Source organism: Gymnodraco acuticeps, unplaced genomic scaffold, assembly GCF_902827175.1.
Source record: "Gymnodraco acuticeps unplaced genomic scaffold, fGymAcu1.1, whole genome shotgun sequence".
Classification (NCBI taxonomy): Eukaryota; Metazoa; Chordata; class Actinopteri; order Perciformes; family Bathydraconidae; genus Gymnodraco; species Gymnodraco acuticeps.
The window spans coordinates 1,404,154-1,424,379 of record NW_022991188.1 but is presented as its reverse complement, the minus strand read 5'-3'; the positions used below and the strand labels follow the sequence as shown (position 1 = coordinate 1,424,379).

At 39.4% G+C, this 20,226-nt stretch overlaps 1 protein-coding gene across 1 annotated transcript in view; it reads left to right on the top strand.

Moving 5' to 3' along the window:
- LOC117561195 (microtubule-associated protein 4-like) overlaps positions 1 to 19,861 on the top strand; it is a 120,758-nt gene extending 100,897 nt beyond the window's left edge. The window contains 11 exon segments of the mRNA XM_034238494.1: positions 1,191 to 2,098; positions 3,419 to 3,670; positions 6,019 to 6,193; positions 6,292 to 6,354; positions 8,543 to 8,841; positions 9,387 to 9,443; positions 10,720 to 10,812; positions 12,064 to 12,145; positions 12,516 to 12,622; positions 14,879 to 15,056; positions 16,100 to 19,861. Of these exon segments, the coding sequence (XP_034094385.1) occupies positions 1,191 to 2,098; positions 3,419 to 3,670; positions 6,019 to 6,193; positions 6,292 to 6,354; positions 8,543 to 8,841; positions 9,387 to 9,443; positions 10,720 to 10,812; positions 12,064 to 12,145; positions 12,516 to 12,622; positions 14,879 to 15,056; positions 16,100 to 16,107 (2,222 nt within the window). The 3' untranslated portion in view covers positions 16,108 to 19,861.
- Positions 19,862 to 20,226: the final 365 nt, after the last annotated feature.

Genomic DNA, 20,226 nt, shown 5'->3' with positions numbered 1-20,226 from the left:
GAGCTAATAGCCACAATTTCATTCCACAACCATAGATTCAGTGTGTTTAGTTTTAGTTTCCAAGGATTATTTCTCAACTAAATGTCCTTAAATCAGTTTAGGAATCCAAGAAAAAGACGTTGCTATCAGCTAATTCAGCAAACTTCAGCAACATGCCCATACACCAAAAAGTAAACAAATATAGGCTGACAAAAGATGGTACATGAGGTTTTGCAAGGGTATGTGTGACATTGATGTGACAGGTATGTTGATTATGAAGATCGCACAGCATACACTACTATTAACTCTGTTGCAGTGAACATTAAAGGATCTAGCTCCTTAACATAGACACAGCCAGAGTCAGTATCTATGTCCGTGCTCAGCTCCACCGTTAGGTCATCATCACCTGAGGTCATATGATGCTTTCATTCAATGAATCAACACGACAGAAATAGCTTATTTTACGCTTGTTTATATTGCATGATATTTGGTTTAGCAGGTCAGCAGCATCATCCGACTCGTAGTATTTTGTCTAAAATGTGTGTGTTTTTTTGTTTGGGAACATCTCAGCAGATGTGTTATCATTGAAACGTATGTGATGTCCTGTGCATTGAATTCAGGCTTCATGAACATCCTGATCTAGAAATGATTTGATGAGTCCTATGGATGCATGTTGTACTGCTTGCATCTGCATCCTTGCTTGGTATGGCTGCCTAGGCAACAGGAAGAGATCGTTTTCATTATAGGCTATTTCTGTCTCATCAGATGGTATTTGACAGAAGAGATTGGAGGACAGATTGTGAAAAACAGGAAAGATGAATGAGAGAGGATGTCGTAGCAATCTCATCTATTGTCGCCTTTTATAAAAACACATTTGAAATGCTTGAATGCCGAGGAGAGTGTTATATCTTTACTGAGTCACTTTACACACCTTGTCGTTCTCCACAGGGGAGAGACAAGTATTGCTTCAGTGAACCGTGCAGGAAAACTGCAAAGAGACTTAAAGGGTTCTGTGCAGACAAAATGGTCCTTTCCTATCCAATGTTAAGGCATTTCTAAATCCTCTTAGTGTTCGAAAAATAAGATGTTTATGAACAAATCACTTCCAGAATGAGTTTGTTGGTTTTCAACTTATTTAGTTGTTGAAGAACCATGAATTTTAGACCAATTTAGTTATGAGATTTCTAATTTAATTTACTTTTTTTCCCCAGTAAAATCGGACAAGATGGAGAAGGCAGAGATTGGAGAGAAGATGGAGGACAATGTAAAGAAGGTGGACCTGTTCGATCCTCTGGATAAAGATGAGCGTAAAAGCGTGAAGGTGGAATTCAGTGATACTCCAGCAGAGAAAGGCAAGGAGAAGGAAAAACAAACGGACACACAAAAAGAGAAGGAGAAAGAGGACAAAATAAAGGGGGAAGAAAAGGTTAAAGCAGAGAACGAGACTGACAAAGTGAAGGTGACAGAGGCCGAAAAGCTGGAAGAAGAAAGAAAGAAAGAGACAGAGAAAGTGGAGCCAATGCAACAGAAGGAAAAAGAGGATAAAATGAACAAGGTTGAAGAATCACCAGATAGATTGGCAAAGACAGCGAAAGACGACAAGACAGAGAAAGTAGAGAAAGTAAAGGTGACAGAAGCAGCAGAGAGGAAAGTAGAAGTGACAGAGAATGTGGACAAAAATGAAAAGTCCAAAATGGAAGAGAAGACTGAGAATAAAAACACAGAGAAGAATGAGAAAACCGAGATGAAGGATGGCAAAGAGCTGCAGATGGACAAAATGGAGAAGACCCCAGAACAACTGCAGACACCCGACCAGCTGGAGAAGGAGGCTGACGTGGAGACAAAGACGTCCCCTGTGGTGGAAGACACCAAGAAAGAAGAGGCAGGCAAAGCCAAGAAGACAGAAAAAGACGACAAGGTAGAAACACCAACGAAGAAGAGCGATAAGGAAGAGAAGCAGGACAAAATACAGGCCAGCAAGAAGGTTCTGGAGAAAAAGGATGATAAGAAGGACAAGACTGCAAAAACAGATGTAGGAGACAAGGCCAAAAAAGCAAAACCTGCAACGAATGGAAGCAGCGCCCCACTGAGCAGAGACCTGGCAGACAAGAAACCCAAGGTAGGAGCCCCCCCGACGCACTGACACACAGATACGAGCCATAGAGTCTATACTCAAAACAACCATGGCTGAGACTGATACCCTATTTTGACACACCAGACTAAAACTTACTCCTATGTAAGAAATGATACAGACACGGTTTGTTTTCTATGGCGAGCAGATGCAGACAGCTTATAACTTCACATTGTCATGATGGACACAATGAGTTATAAGGTAGAGTAGAAAAATCAACATTTCACACCATGACAACTGTTTTTCCCGGTAAACCATGCTTTTTGCAGTTGACTTGCATCAGTCCAGGTGGTGTTTGAGGTTGTACCTTTACAAAGTTAAATTCCATCAATTAGGCATGTGCATTTATAAGTGATGAGAAAGTTACTAGAAAAAGCAGAACAAGGGTGTTTATTTATTGGCTTGATTTTATAGATTTGTACATGTTTTACTGTTTGTACGGCTATTATTACATTACATTACATTTAGCTGACGCTTTTATCCAAAGCGACTTACAATAAGTGCGTTCGACCAACAAGAGACAAACTTGAAGAAAACAGAATCATATAAGTACATCGGGTTTCATAGAGCTAAAACATTTCAAGTGCTACTCAACTGGCTTTAGATAAGCCAGTCCTTTACACATCAGGTTTAACCCTGTTTATAAATGTATCTAAAACTAGTGAACACATATAATATTATCTATAATGTTATCTATTATTCATTAACATTTTATACACGTACAAACGTTCTTGACGCTGACAGTCAGACTGTTCAACAACTCACAGCCACACTTGAATAAATACATATATGAAAATGGTCTTACATAATTACTTTGTTTGCAATTTGCACTGTATTTAAAGGAAATTCAAATATGTTACTGCAATCAGGTATTTGATGAATCCACACACACTTTGATTTTCTTTGTTTTTACACCCTAGTTAAAATATGATTATAATATATTATCTTGACTATGCGGTGGTTAACTTTTTTCTTGTAATGGGTAATTGATGGACAATATGTATTTCGGAAATCAAGCATGATTTTAAGGGTGGGTTTAAATCACGAAAAAAGCCATTCATCGTGGATGCTGCTAAAGCTTCTGCTACTGCTTCTTTATACCTACTGTATTAGTGCAGTATGGAAGGTCATAAAGGTAACTGTGGAACCCAATACTTTTTATTATGTTCCTACATTTTAATTTATCATTTCTGAGTATAATGCTGCTTTTGTTGCTTAGTTTTTATCCTCCATTTTCCTTATGGTTTCTTTCCTTTGCTTTCCCTCCTTATTTTGCCCTCCATTGCTCCTGAATGTTTTGGTCATCAGCCTGCTGTCGGGGCAACCAAACTGAGCGCAGCTGCTAAAACACGCCCAAGTACATCGGCTACTGGTGGTCCACTCACAGCCACTCCTAAGCGCCCTTCATCCTCCTCCACCAACACCTCCATCTTAGATAGAAAGACAACCACAGCCAAGGCACCAACCACAGCAGCTGTTGGTGCAAAGCGGCTCTCCACCACTTCCACCAGCCGCCCTGCATCCTCCATTTCCACCACTGCACGTGATGTCAGGCCCAAGGTAAGATTCAGCTGACAGGGTGTCCGTCAAAGGATGCAGAATGAGTCACGGAGACTTTCATCTGATGAGTTTGGATCAAGGATCAAGACGCTAACCAACCATTGTTAACCATGGTTACATGCGTAGCTTTTGTTCATTTGTGGCTCACAACATCAAGTTTCTGAACATCTGGCCTGGTCATGCCTTTTTAAAACAGACTCACAATTGAGTATTTCAAAAAGATTAAGATAAGATAAGAGGTCCCAAATTGGGAAATGTTTGCATCGCAGCAGCATAGAAAACAACAAAACAAGGCATTGCACTCAAGTAAAAATGAAAGAGTAGAAATAAACAACACTAGACATTTAAACATCTCAAAATTGAATTTAAACAGCATTAAAAAGTAGAAAATATACAGTAGACCGTGGAGATAAAAAATCAACTGTGACAATAAAACACTATTGAAGGGAAATCTGATGAATCCCGATCAAAGGGCGCATCTCGAGGGTGAGCAGTACAAGGTGCATACATTATATTTACAATTTGTTTATAAGTTGTAGCTGATGTTTTTCATGAGTAGATGTATTAATTGATGTATCATGTCGAAGCTAAAATGGAAACATGTTGTCTTTAAGATGCCTTTAGTCGCTGTTTATTCTTCTCCATCTCACATGCTTTTACAAACTTGAAACAACATACATAACAAAGTCATAACAAAAGGCTCATGAGTTTTTCATGTTCTAATAAGCCTTCCATTTTAATAGTGAAGTAATTAACATTGTGTGGCAACAATCAATCAAGTAAAGGTCCATAAGAGCATGTATTATTGTAGGCGAGGATACAGTAAACATCCACTATGGTGTTTCCACAACTGCTGTTTCTATTGATGGCTTATAATTATGATATTAAGTATAAGTACATTTTGTGATTGAAAACATCTTAATGACCTTGGAAACCGTAGGTAAAGAAACAATGGCAACACAAGTTCCATTGAGTAGCCCTTCTGGAGATTTCAATTTGTAGCACCTGACTTTAAGGGCTTTGAATCCCTGTTAGTTCAATACAGATACTCAATTAACCTAATACATGAGTCCTAACAAGTCCTAAAGTGCACACAAAAATGTAAATGTTCATACCCCCGATCAATGATATCAAATTCACCTGCTGAGGAAGACCATGCGGAATGACTGAATGCTCCAGGACAGATTCTTAGCTTGTAGTTTTGTCAACATAAGTACATTATTTAGTAACACAAAAAAATGTCGATGTTGATTTCTGCACAGCATTCTGGATCATTTACCACCATAATGCAATGTTCCTGGTTCATTTCATGCATGGGGTCATTTTGTCTCTAAAACAGATGAATATGCCCTTAAAATGTGTTGTTTTTATTAGGGATTTGTCACTGGATAAATATTATATTAATTGGGCTGCTGTTCTTGTCTGCTTCAAGCACAAATCTCTAAAGTTGACTTTTTGTTAGTACAGTCACTGATAATTTTATGTCCCCTTTTCAATTTGTGCTCGGTTGCCTTTTCTTAACTACAACCAGTGTGACACCACAACGGAAGAATTAGCAGCCTTTATTTAGCCTCCCAGCGCTCAGGGCTGCAGGGTGACTCAGTGCAGAGCGGCTAGCTTGTTGCAGGATGGCTCAGCTGTGTGTGGAGCGTGGCATCATCGTAGGGTTATGAGGGGAAATCTGCTGCTGAATGTTGTGTGCAATCGTCAAGTAGCGTCTACATGTATCACGCACATTTTTGACCTGAATTCCTCTGTAAAGTCACTGAACATTTGCCTGAGCTGATGGCAGGAGCCAGACAAACAACATTTATAATAGGACCAGTGTGCTCAACAGTAAAACACAGATACTTAAAAGTGGAAAAGTTATTAAAACTAAAATGAAAATGAAAAATAGTATATCAATAGCTATAAACAATATACACAATCCTGGATAATTAAAATGTTCTTTAAAAAGGTCAAAGATACTGCAGTAGCAGGAATATAGGCTTATAATATACTGTGTACTGTATACATAAGATTTAAGATTCAAGGCTTTTATTGTCATGTGTACACATACTGTAGCTACAGTGTAGATATATCAATGACAATCTTAAGTCACATGCTCCTCCAACAGTGCAACACAATAAAACAGATCAAATAGTTAAAATATTGCAAGTAAATACAAGATAGTATATCATTTACAGATGTATGTTTTATTACTCATGTTAGCGCTAACACAATATGATTTGTTGTTGATGGTTTTTGATCGATTTGTAGCATTTGCTCATGCTGAAAATGCTTTCATTCATAAATCTTCCTCACCTGACATCCCTGCCTGGTGTTTTTATTTGTCTCCCTCTCCTCAGACAACCACAGAGAGGCGCCCCCTTGTGCCAAAGCCTAGCACTGCCTCCTCAACAGGCTCCACAACTGCTACCAAAAATGGAACTGCTACCACAGCAGCCAGTAAAACCGCTTCATCAGTGCGCACGACAGCGTCTACTCGCACCGTTCCTACCACCGCAGCCAGAAAGCCTCTGGGTATGACAGAGATGCACACACAGATTCTTGTACACACATAAGGTTTTGATGGTCAGTAATTTTATCTCTGTGCTTTTGTGCATCATCTGTTTGTTTAGCCTCCAAGACAGACAGCAAACCAGGAGAGGAGAAGAAGCCCGGCACTGTAAAGACATCTGCAGGTACAGCAGCACTCCCTTCACCTGTCAGAACATACAGAAAGCAGTGACAAAATACTCTCTACTGTAAAATGTCATTCAAGCACAGAAAGAGACTCAATTAAATAACACATGTACTTAAACAAAAGATACATGTCAAGTTACATACAGTATATATCTAATGACCCCTCTGTTATGACAACATTTTAAAACATTGTGACGTGTCTGGTTGTAACTATTCCTAGTGCAAACGGCATACTACCAAAAACAACGTATCATGTGGGTGAATTGGACTTTTTTGTACTAACTCAAATGCTTTATTTTTTTAATTCCTTTGTTTTTTCTAATGAATTAGCCAATATGGTGGTAAGGTTGGTTTGATCAATATCAAAATTCTAAAAAGGATATTTTTTTGATACGGCACAATATGTCAATTCTATGCAAAATCAGTTGGTAACGAGTACAACAAGTAATTAAATAACATAATTGCACTATATTAGACTAGAGTCCTATACTGTACAGCTTTTGGTCATTTTCAGTACAATTACCCCACAAAAATATATATATTATTGTGTTCACTAATGATCAAAAGGTCATCATATTGTTATGACATGATACTACTGAAAGTAGATCAATGGTCATATAGTTAGTGACATTAGTTAACATGTGTCATACACTGCATTTCTTTTTTACTTATTTTTATTTAGAAGTTTAGAATTGCAACATTGTTTTTCTACTTTCACCTCTACTTCCAGTGATCATAACCTCTTTACATCCCTTGTTGTGACTTACTTTTCCAATATGTTTCACATGATAAATCCTTGCCAAGATCTATGTGACTTTTACATCAGGACCATTAGGAAGTCAATAGGAGTTAGAATTTAGTATTTAATAAAAATCTCTCCCGGTGCCAATATTTCTGACCTCCCACCGCAGAGATCTCTCTCTTCCTCTGTGACTTTGCTCTCTGGATATATTTCTGGTCCTCTTTCTTCTTCACTCTCCTCATCTGTAATCCTTTTCCTCATGTGTACCTCCCCGCTCTCTCGTCACACACAGCTTTACTGTCGACAGATTACTTTACATTTCGGCAACAGGAGAGCTGTCAGCAGGAGTGTGACACTGCAGCACACACTGTCCAAGCATGACAATGCTGGGTAGGCTCCCAGAGAGAGAGAGGCTTTATTGCTGAAAGGCCCTGGAGAGTTAAAACCCTTCACCGCAGCAGTGAGTGGATTACTGTCCCCTCGCTGTTGACAGGAGTTTGAAGCTCCTGCTGATACAGCGGGCGGATTTCCTCAATTAAACACGTCTTAACAAGAGCTGGAGATATACCAAAGGCTCTCAGGGCCAGCAGGACATATGCAGCACTCTGAAGAAAAAGCTGACATGTAGCAAAGTGAATATGAATTGACACATTTTCAAGTGCCTTGTAGTTTAGCAGGCTGAGGGGAAGGATGCTGAAAAGTATTCACTAAAACCCACAGGAAATAAATGGTATTCCTTCAAAGGTGCACTGGTGATGATACGCTCTCTGTTTGCCTTTGTTTTGCTATCTGGTCTGCTCTCCATCTCTGTCTTATTTTTATACATTTAGTTTATTTACTTTTTTGGCTAATTTATTCGTCAGGGGATTGACTGTAAATGACAGACAGGATGTATTTACAGTGGTTGTGTCAGTATGCCTTGAATACATAAAACCTTGCTCGTTCTAAGCACATCACAGCTTTACACGCACAGAATGTGGGCTGGCTTTACACCCACGGCCCTATCAGAAACGTCGCTGTATCAGAAACAATGCGCGACGTGGTTTGGAAGTAATATGGTCTGTATTTACGTTAGCAAGCATCGCTAACACTCAGAGCTAACGCTGTTTCAGAAATAATCCTTGATGTGGTTTGGAACATAATATGGTGTTTAATCACGGCAGCGTTTAGATGAGTATCTGGGTAGAATTCTCCTGCATGAGCTCTCCTCTCTTTTCTTTCTTTTTTCTAAAGCTCAGAATCAGCACTTCTCTAACAGGCTGAAATAGAGGGGTATGATGCATGGCTATGATGGGTGATCTGTGTGGTATTTTGAGCAAAACACTTCATAAACATGTTTTTTATCTATCTGGAGGAGGCCTTTAAGACCGTTCCAAAATAATTTATGTTATTTACAATAAAGCTCGATAAAGCTTTGAATAACTCTCCCACTCCATTTCTACTAGCCGACCCCACCAAGCCCAAGACCACCACCTCCACCACCCGCAGCACTACTTCCACCCTCGCTGCATCTCGCACCCGACCCACAGCAGCCAAACCGGCCCCCCCCTCCTCCTCCACCACTGGCACAGCACCAGAGAAGAAGCCCTTGGTTCCGCGTACCTCCCGGACCACTTCCTCAACTACCACCACCACCTCTAGGACCGCCGCCCGCCCCGGGACAGTCCCGGCCCCCGACATTCGTAACGTCCGCTCTAAGATTGGCTCCACTGACAACATGAAGCACCAGCCTGGAGGAGGGAAGGTAGGTCCTCCAACTGCAGCTTTCATAATTAAATGAGTGTTTTGCTTCTAATCACGTGTTTTCTGACACTGGCCCCCCCTTGACTAACATTTTAGGTGATCTGAAGGCCTTTTTAACCTGCACCAGTGGCTTCCTGTGGCTTACTCTTCAAACTTCTTTCTGAAGCTCTTCTCTTGAAATAATAACCAGAGTGAACGTACCACTATCCATAGTGTGTATATATATAACCAGCTATCAAACATGTTAGCATAATGTACAAGGTTATTCCACCTCACTAGATTTTTCCGCACCTTCTTTCTCATTGTTATTGGCTTTGTCACTTGCTTGCAAAACCAAGCAATAAGTCATATCATATCAAGCATAAGTCAACTTCTGCATGTCTATTTGGTACCATTTCACCCATTTTAAGCTTTGATTTCTGTATTTTATCCTCTGTCCACATACATAATTCCCTGCACCTCTTCCTTCATGGCATCCTCCTCCTCCTCCTGCGTGTTGTTATCATTTGTTTTTGTTGTTGACCCCGGGTGGGCTTGTCTCCCCAGGTGCCATCTGCCTCTCAGAGCAGAGGCGTCCTCTCCAAAGATACAAGCCAAGGCAAAGTGAGTCCCCTCCTCCTCCTCCCCAACCTCACCACAACATCCAACTCCCACCCCTCTCTTCTCTTTTGTTGGTTCTGTTCATACATATTTTTGCTATTTTCTTTTCAACACTTCATGTTTTTGGTTGGTTTAATGTGAATAGCTCTACTGAGGGCTTTTGACCATGTGCTATTATATTTTAAAACTATTTCATGTCTTTTTAGGATCAAATTGACTTAATGTATCTTGCAAAATAGCTCTTCTATTTAAGGCAAACTAGGGCTTTTCTACTTTACTTCCAGGGTACTCAGTTTGGCAAAAACAACTTTCAATTCCAAGTGTTGTTACCTGGAGGTATCCAATGATGTTAAGGTGTTGAAGAATGGAAAATCATTTTTAAAAACATAAAGTCCTTAAACTAAACCAATCCACCTACTGTAGTTCAGTGCTAAAACTAAATACAGTGTTTTCCTTTCAAACCAAAGTAGTAACAGCTAGCTGCAGTTGGTCACTTTTATCAAAATAACAGTTACAATAATATACAATATTATTCTGAAGTCGGTGCACTCCATATCTACATTTTTGAAGTTGGTAGATGTTGCATTACTACAGCAGGGGGGCTTCTCTATCACACACACCAGGCTGTACTGGTAGGACCCTTGGGATCAGGGCCATCACTCTGTGACTGTGTGGAGAGAATGTGTGTCTGTGTCTTATGGAAACGACAAACAAGCAATGAGCTTTACTATTATTACTTCTACATTCTAGAAGTGTTCTGCCTTGGGTTTGTTTAGTTACTTCTAGCAGTCTAACCTGTCATTGAACTAAAGTATTCATGTTTGCCACTACTCACTGTGTGTCAACCACATGTTCTTGTGTGATTGCATGTGTTTGCTCTATAAAAGAGGTTTAAGTGTGGAATTCTGATATTTAGTTTTTACCAGACCTGGTTTTCATACCTTCCTTTGGATTTCTGTCACTGTCGCTATTCATGTGGCAACACACGACTGCTTACATTCCCAGCAGTTAATATCAAGCGCACCTAAGATAGGTCAAATATTTTTAGGCGTGTTCACTGTTTCCCAGGTGAACCTTGCTTCATCCTTCTGTCCTTCTAACCCTGCCCGTTATGGTGATCTATTCTCCCTTCTTCTTTTTTTTTCTACCCTTTTCTGTAATCTTTTCTCTTTTTCTATTGCTTTAACCTTTATTTCACTTCCTCTGGTGTCACCCCTTCCTCCCACACCCCCTTGCTTTCCTCTATTTTCCCTCTTGCTGCTATGCTGGTTCCATATAGGTTCACATTGTATCCAAAAAGCTGGACTTTAGCCACGTCTCCTCACGGTTGGGCTCCAAGGACAATATGAAGCATGTTCCTGGTGGAGGGAAAGTAAGTACAGCCTGGCCTACAAGCAGAGCTCATAAGCCAATCAGTCAAATAACGTGGCTTTAGGGAACAGAGCATGGAATAAATATTGTATTTTCATCTCTATTTTGCCCAAATCAAACAGCGCTCAAATCACTTCCAACCTGAGTGAGTTGTACAGTCTGTACAGCCTTTAAAAAAAAGTGAAGGTAGCTCTTAAAGTCAAGCTACAGTACTTATGGCCGCCAACACTTTCTCTCTGCTCTCTTAGAAGTTTAGGGGATTTTTGGACAGCATGCTAGCAAGCCTGATGTATCAGCCCTTCCCCAGAACCCGCTGCACACCCCCTTGCTCCTTTAACCCCTCCTGTCTTGCCCTCTCACTAACGTACTAAAAACGATTAATAAACTAGCAAACAATCAACACTGGCCTCTGATTGGCTCGTGGTAAAGATTGTCTGTTTCTGAGGAGAGTATCATCACAAACAGGTACATTTGGGAACTCTTGATATTATGCTTTCTCTTTATTCTCTGGCATTTTTCTCACCTTCTGCAACGTGGTGTTCCTGCCATCTTTACAGAACACGTCTACAATTGTTTTACTTCTTAAGATATGGAAATAGATTTGTGGTCACACTTTCATGTATATAATGCATTATAAATATACGTATATATTTATGTGCTGTTATCCCTATATAATTAAAATGATAAGCACTTGTAAAAACGGATGACAAAGACTTTTATAACTACATATGAGGTCAAGTATCAAAATTGCTGTTCACACAATGACCCCTCGGATGTATTACTGATATTATGCTTTATCACACTTATTAAAAGCCATTTAAACTATTGGAATCATACTACACTATAGTCCTGTATGCGAATGACCAGTAAGTATACAATATTATGATACTTGACCTTATAAGTCATTATATAAAGTTTAATAAGGTGTTACAATAATTGTTAGTAAGCATTATGATCAGTGATACAATATTAGTGCTTATAGTTTTATTCATGCAGAACTTCAAATATTGTTTATAATGCATTATAGATGTCAAAGAAAGTGTGTTCAAGATAGTGTTGAAAAACCTGAATTTTACTTTCTATAACATCCAGATACAATCAGCAGTTTGTGTTCCACCACTTGTTGCATGGTGATGGTGGTGATTAATGTGTGCTTTTATTGCAGCTGAAGAAGGAATAGCCCCTAAACTGAAACCATCGAGGGATCTCTGTATAACGTTTTAACACTTAAGGCTTGTGTGACATTTGGCAGGTGCAGATTCTCAACAAGAAGGTGGATCTGAGTAAGGTGACATCAAAGTGCGGCTCCAAGGACAACATCAAGTACAAGTCTGGTGAGCTGGGAAATGTAGTTTTTACCCTATTGCATTTAATCCATCCCCAAATGCTCATAAGCTGTTAGACGGACCTAGATGAAAAAATGATATCAGTCTTTCGTAAGGAAAGTATATAATGTTTGGGTGAGGTTTTGATTCAACGTTGACCCCCTGTCTTATTAAGTGGATCTTGAAATCATTATACAGGTGCCAAATATGTATGGCAATATACAGTAAAATAAACAAGATGAGTGACTTGACATACAGAAGGCTGTATAGAAGCTGGATCTGTTTTGCACATGGTCATACAATGTAAAAGCTTGTATCCATGCCTGTGTATTGCATGACTATTTAGCTATCATAATAACAATGATTCTGTGTGCTGCAGGCGGTGGCGTTGTAAAGGTCGAGTCCCACAAGGTGAGCTTCAGGGAAAAGGCCAAAGTGGGCTCCATGGACAACCTGAGCCATTCCCCTGCTGGAGGAGACATGAAGGTGAGATTATTATGGGGGACATCTTACAGTCTGTTTGTCTGTCTGTTAACTTTAAACTGTTTATATTATATTCCTGTATAGTGGAAAAGCAGATCAGGGCACTGCAATTGAAGCGCTTTAGTAACCCAGCCAATCACAATAAAGATAAATCCGGTTTCATGGTACATTGGCAAGTTAAAATTCAAATACACTTACTGCTTTTAATAACAGTCATTACACATTATGCATAATTGCAACCTACTTGAGTTAGTCATTATGGCAACACAGTGTGCATTTCAATGACAACTTCTTTATTATTATTTACATGAAATGCTTTGGAGGCAATGTGTTTATATGAAAGCAGTCCTTTAGGGCATTATTTACTTCCTCCAATAATGAGACAAATCTCAGTCTTCAATCTGTATCTGAAAAGGTTGTATGTACCTTTTGTCATTAAAGTAAGTCTGCTGTTAAAAGAGAAACGATTAATGTATACATATCTAACAACATCCACCTTTATCTAAAAGAGTTCCGCCTACTTTTAACCAGTGAGAAGATCCCAGAAGAAATACAAATTCCAAAAAGGTTCAAACCTGTTCCAACTGGCAAAAATTTTGTCCATCTCAGAACCTATGCAGCACTATTACTTCAGGTGTTTTAAGCTTTTCGTGCACATTCCACCGCTGTGTTCATAAACTAAAAGATGGGTGGCTTCAAGCTTCAATAACTGATGACAGCCTGTCATAAACCATCTGTGGCATCCTGCAACCTTTTCATCTGAACCTGCAAACGGCCCCTTTTCTCCTGATCTTTGTCCATCTGTTTAAAACATGTCTGAATACCTCCCTGCAGGGCACAGCGCCGCTCGGCCCTGTCAAAAACACTCAGAGAGAGAATGAGAGGAGACAGGCATACAGAGAAACGGTTGACATGACGGTCAGAGATTTCTAAAATATGAAACATTTCAAAAAGGATTTGAATCACCGAGAAACTTATAGAGCGACAATACATGATGAAGTGACCTATTCCCGCATCCTCTCTGAGCTGTTATTGTTTCATGACCCCATCCTTAACTCACATTCTCATCTTCACACACTGTTCACCCATAATGTGCACCCTCCAACCCGGGGAAGATGCATAATCAACCGCTACAAATAGCATTCCCATATTAACCTGTCTGAGCAAGCTGTTATCTTTAAGTTCTAACTGAAGTCTATTTTTACAGATACATATTATTATTAATAAATGATATTACTTTATCATGCAGAGGGGTTGTGGTCCATGAGAAATGTATATTTATTTTACATGTTGATGTTGAATTTACGATGTTGCATTCATTCTAACATTTTAACAAATATGTTTTTGTTATCCCATCTCCCTTCAACTTGGTCTAGCTCTTGATGTTTTCATACTTTTAGCCAAACATCTGTCTCACCAGTTTTCTTGGTGTATGGCTAGACTCTGAACTTTCATTTCAATAGCATATAAATCATGTGTTATCAAAAGAAAATGATGGAATCAGTCTTACATCGCATTCGCATTTTTTTACGTTCAGTGTCCCTAAGAAAATTGCTTCTCAACTAATACTTCCGATTATGGACTATTGTGATGTTGTTTACCAGAATTCACATCAATCAGATCTCTACTTAACCCAGCTTATGCAGTTATTGGTTGCCCTTTTCATGCACATCACTGCACACACTTGAATGGCCTTGATTAAATGTAAGAAGACACATTCATTGGCTTCAACTTATATTCAAATGTTTTTACTTTTAGTATCCCCCTTATTTAAAGCAGTATTTTGTAAATGACATTTCAATGATCAAGTTAGACACTCCCTGAGATGCAAAGAGTGTTCATGTTTAAAGACCCAAAAGATTAGAATACTTTTCCTGCTACTATTAGATATTACCGATCTATTACACACAGCTGTCCATCAAATTGTAATTTGATGTATTACTTCATGAATTTAATTTAACAGACTTTACATGGTTTGTTATTGTTTGTTGTTTGTTTCTGTTATTTTGTTTGTTTTCTGTTCAGTTTTTATTTATTTTTTATGTCTGATGTTGCTTTTGTCGGGACACCTTCAAAACGAGCTGGTGCATCTCAAGGGGTTTATCCTAATACATTAATTTAAAAATATCAATTTTTGGAAATAACCAAATACAGAACTGTAATCTGTCTTTAACAAAAGGTACCAAATGTAATAACATGAGATCCAGGTTGTTCAACCCCCATCCCAACCCATTGACACGCCCTGCTATGTGTTTCTAGGCGGAGGGAGCCCAGGACCGAGCAGAGGGGAACGGAACCCCCATGAGCGGCACCGCAGCCCCAGGCCCGGAGCCGGGGCAGGAAGGGAGCCCTGCTGCCCGGGAGAATGGTCTGAAGGAGGGGCCCCCTTGTGATAATGAGGGTCTCCAGGCTCTGGACGCACGCATCCCAGAGACAAGTGAGTGTGTGTCAGCCATGTTGCTGCGGGAGAAGGAGACATGGAATGAAGCCCAGCAATATCCAAACGCCTGAAACATTGCATGCTGTATAGCAAGAGGAGATTACTTTTCCTCCCCTGACTGAGATCAATCGCGTGTGCAGAGGTGGGAAGTAGAGTACAAATACTCCACGACGACTTTTGACTTTTACTTCTTACATTTTTAACACAAATACCTGTACTTTCTACTTCTTACATGTTGAACTCAAATACCTGTACTTTCTACTTCTCTCATTTTCCAAACAGCTGGTTCCTTTAGTCTGAATGTGTGTTTGATGCGTGATCATTATTCTTTAGAGTCATTGCGTGCCTATAGATTTGAACACGATCCGTGTATCCATCATTGCCTGGTCTTCTCTAAAGAAGAGGGACCAATGGAAACTTCAAAAGCATCGAAACATTCATTAGCTAACAATGACATGATTGTTCTATTAATATAAAGGGAGGTCAGTTAGTTATGGCTACTTTTTACTTAAGTACATTTCAAAGCACATACTTCTTTACTTTTACTTGAGTAAAGATGTTTAGTCAGTGCTTCTACTTTTACCAGAGTATTTTTAAACACGAGTATCTGTACTTCTACTTGAGTAAAGTGTGTGTGTGTGTGTGTGTGTGTGTGTGTGTGGTGTGTGTGTGTGTGTGTGTGTGTGTGTGTGTGTGTGTGTGTACCTGTGTGTGTGTGTGTGTGTGTGTGTGTGTACCTATATGTGTTTGTGTGTGTGTGTGTATGTGTACCTATAAGTGTGTGTGTGTGTGTGTGTGTGTGTACCTATATGTGTGTGTTGTGTGTGTGTGTGTGTGTGTGTGTGTGTGTGTGTGTGTGTACGTGTACCTATATGTGTTTGTGTGTGTGTACCTATATATGTGTGTGTGTGTGTGTGTGTACCTTTATGTGTTTGTGTGTGTGTGTGTGTACATGTATGTGTTTGTGCTGTATTCATCATGTTGTCTCCAGTCCAAAGACCTCTGATCACACCATCATCTTTCGACTTCTTATCTTGCAGGCATCTAATTCTACAATCCCTCTGCCCCCCCTCATCTCAACCCCCCCAACAATACCACCCTCTATATTTGTTGTCTCCCTCACCTCCTCCCCCTCTCCTACCACTTTCTTTCTAACCTTTCTGCTGCAGATTGAGTGTTTTCAAGCTCAACTTCCGCGAGAATGCTCGCTCTCGCACGGACCACGCCGCCGAAATCATCACCTGGCAGCCCCCCCCCCCCAGGACGACAACAGACCCCAACCCGCACGGTTCCTCCCGTTCTCTACACCACTACCACCACCCAACCCCTCCATGATGATGCGAGGGGAGGTCCAGCAATAGCTCCTAAAGGGACCTTTTCCTTTCACTCCCCCATCCTGGAAAACGCTTAGATATGTCATTGCAAATGTTTTAATCATACAATAGTTCTGCCGCTCTAGTATTAACTCCATGTTCTCATGCCTCCTCTCTCACATCTGAGCTCATCATCTTGCCCCTCTATATTTGGCTGAAGTGACATTAAAGACTTGGGTCTCGGTGGGAAACTATGTGGAGGGAAAAGAGGATAACGTTTTCTCAAATATTTGGTTCTCCAAGTTGAACTGGATCCATGGTTGTCACTCAGATCCTTTTTCCCCCACAGCCTGGGCGTGTACTCTTACCCTCCATCATCTCACACACCAAATAAGTAGCGATTACTTCAACTGAGCAGCATGGAAACCCTCTTGGACTCACCTTTTGGCTTCTGTCAAACACATAGCTTCTCCTTAGTGTCTGCTTTAATAACATCATAGTAATTCATCTCATCTGCTTAGTCACTTCCTCTCTTCGCATTACCATAAACAATAAAAGCTAGACAACAAGTAGGCTGTTTGAATCATTTTAGGCTGTAGCTAACTCTCTTTTCTCTGTGTTTGTGATGATGTGTTTGAGTGACAAAATGGTGTAAAAATGAGCTTTGGTGTACTGTTCGGATCTTATTTCTGTCTTTCTCAAGGTTTCTTTCCTTCTTTCTTGATTTTAAACAAGTTTATATTTATTTATTGTACGTCTCTTCCTGCGTAAGAAATACAGTGGCCGTTTTTTTTTTTTCAATAGCACTCTGAAAATCTCGGAAACACGCACAGGTTTTTGTAAACAAAGACACACATTAAGGATAGAGAGAAAGAAAGTAGGAAAAGAGGTATTGCTAGGAGGTTGAAAAGACGCATTTGAGGTGTGCTTTGCACGTGGAAACCTGAACGTGTTTGAATTGCAATTGAGAAAGTTTGCTAAAGTATAGCTTTAACTAAGCATGCAGTCCAGAGGAACATGAGGAAGATGTCTAAATGCCTCTGAGGCTAAAGGAGCTGTGTGTCTTGTATGTAGTTCTGTCCTTCTTACCTGAAAATAAATGAGGATGATGCAGGCTCACGCCTAACACTGCTTAGGCAAAGAAATGGTGATAGTTCACAAAAGTGACATAAAACATTACGGTTAACCTGGTTTTAAGGACGTTCTGTAAATCAAGCTGACCTGGTAGTAGTAATGGTTGTTGTTCAATATCAGGTGTTTCTATAAGGGTTATGGTAGCATGTTGTTTGACTAGCTGAATATAAACATCTCAAATAACTGTTCAGCACTTTCCTTCTTTGAGTATTGGCAGTGGAACATGATGTGGCTTTATACTCTTCTCTTGTAGCAATGTATTCAACTGATTGCCTTTATAATGCATGGTCAGATTATACTGGAGATGAAAGCCTTTGTGCATTAAGACTCGAAGTGTTTGGTACCATATGTTTAACTCGGGGCAAACTTAGATAGCTGACGTGTTGTAACTCTTAACAGCGATGGAGAGGAAGAGCTAGTTTCTGATGGTTGTCGTTTCATCATTAATTCTACCACAGATTTGTATACAGTGACTGCATGGCTCCAACTTACTAAAATAAATGAAAAAAGTTTTGATTATATTAGAAGTATTTTAGTTCAGCGATGTATCACGTACAAAAGTCATGGTAAAACTTGTCAGACATAACTGCATCACTACTATGCTCAGTTTTGAGTATAGTGTATGGCTGTGTATCATCAGGAATTTTGAAACATTTTTGCTACTGAACACAAAATATAATCTCTTGAACCTTGCATCATTTTTAGGGGGCAGCCCAAAGAAGCTGTAAACACAAAATATACATGATGTATGTTTTTCTTTTTTAACATCCAATAGACGGAGAGCAAAATAAGCATTTATGTTGAGTCTTTTCTCTTTCAACTTTGTGAATGTAAGTCCAATATTCCCTCTCCACTAACTCCCTAGTGAAGTATGGCTCTTTAGTTGCAAAAAGTGACATTATGTTCACAAGCCAGCTAATTAATCTGATAATAAGTAAAGATTTTGAGTCAGAACAACCGATGATGCAAACTTTTGGTTTGACTTTTTGTTATCTGTAGTATGGACACATTGCATGTGTCTTCATTCAAATTCTTCTGACTCATTCGAGAAATGTGCTAAATACCAATACCAAAGCTCATTTCGACTGCCCTTTAGGGAACAAACACAGTTTTCCTATCCAAATTGTCACATAAGCAATGATTCGTACAGAAGCTTTTGACAGAACTGCAACAGCATCCAGGAGTTTGGAGGGTAGAGATTTTTAAGGTTTGTTTAGAACAGCTTGTCCAGTAATGGTTATAAGGGGAGGAAGCATTTTATCGTGACTTTAATTACTATTATTCAGATTATTAGTATGATGAATTGAAAAGGTCTTTTTTTTCATTAGAAAGGGGCCACTGAAGTGAAAGAATGTCTTTTGAGATATATTGTACTAAAGACGCAACACTTGTGTATATGTATTTATCGTTGTGTTCCTGTAGCCTTGTGGTGGTTGTGCTCTCATTGGTTGAAGGGATTATAATTAAGATGTGTGACAGCCAGTTTCACAAACTGTGTTCTTGAGTTTCCCCAAGGATTTGCACAAGATTTGAATCCCAATACATAACTTACAAAGTCTTTAAAAATCGCATTAAATCTGATGTTTTCATTATTGCGCAACTTGATTTAGAAACATTGTACTTGCAACCATTATTACAAGTTTTTGTTTTACTACATATGCAGTGGGCAATTATGCCAACACACTATTATACCATGCAACAAAGCGCAAGCCCTGTCTTAAGATATAAGAATAATGTTGGGAATACCTGGTTAACTTCTCTTTCAGGACCTATAGAGGTTCATATGATAAAATAACCTAGCACCTGACACACATGACACTGTACAGTATATGACAGTGGGCAAAGGGAATTTGTTGATGAAGCAGGCACTAAGTGTAGCGGTAGATGTGTAGGCCTGTGATTTAGTAGTACTTCATATCAAACATAATGGCTGCTACATATAGCACTCAAAAAGCAGCAACCTGCCAAGGAGAGACACACACACCAAGACCCTAACACATCCTTATCTAAGGTTAACTACATGTAGTTTCCGGATTTTGCTTGTGTAATAAATGCTCCTCAGTATTCTATCCAAGGAGCGTTGTAGATCTTCATGTACCGCCACTGCACTCATGCAAGAGTAACACTAGCTAATAAACACGTGCTGTACCTGCAGAGCATGCTGAAAAACAACAATGGGATGTGTTAGGTAGACTTTCTATGTCATTTGCAGAACCTCCTCATTGTTTTTTGGTGTTTTTTGTTTTCTTCATTCATTTGAATTTCATTTTTTGGTTTGGAAAACAGTGTTTTTTGTGATTACTTGTTGATTAGTGATGTGATTATTGAACATGAAATAAAAATAAACTAAAACTATCAGTGTTGTTGCTTTTCTTTTAGAAGTGATAACAAAAGTTAAAATACTGTATTTTGTTGCATATTAACTTGGCAAACCTAGCATTAGCAAGTGGGGTAATGCACACTCTTTGTTATAATCCACTAATCTACTACTTTGAGTCGTTCTTTCAGAGTTTATTTGGCATTAACCAGACAAGAAGACCAAATTGCCGTTTTGTTTAATTTCATTCAGAAACATCTGAAATTAGGTCAAGTCGCAAGAGTTAGGCAAATGGCACTTGTTCAAGCACATGAATTCTAACTAATTAAAATGACATACATGTCATTTTAATGTGCTGACATCTATAGGCCTATGTATTTTCCCCGGGCGCTGTACAATAGCT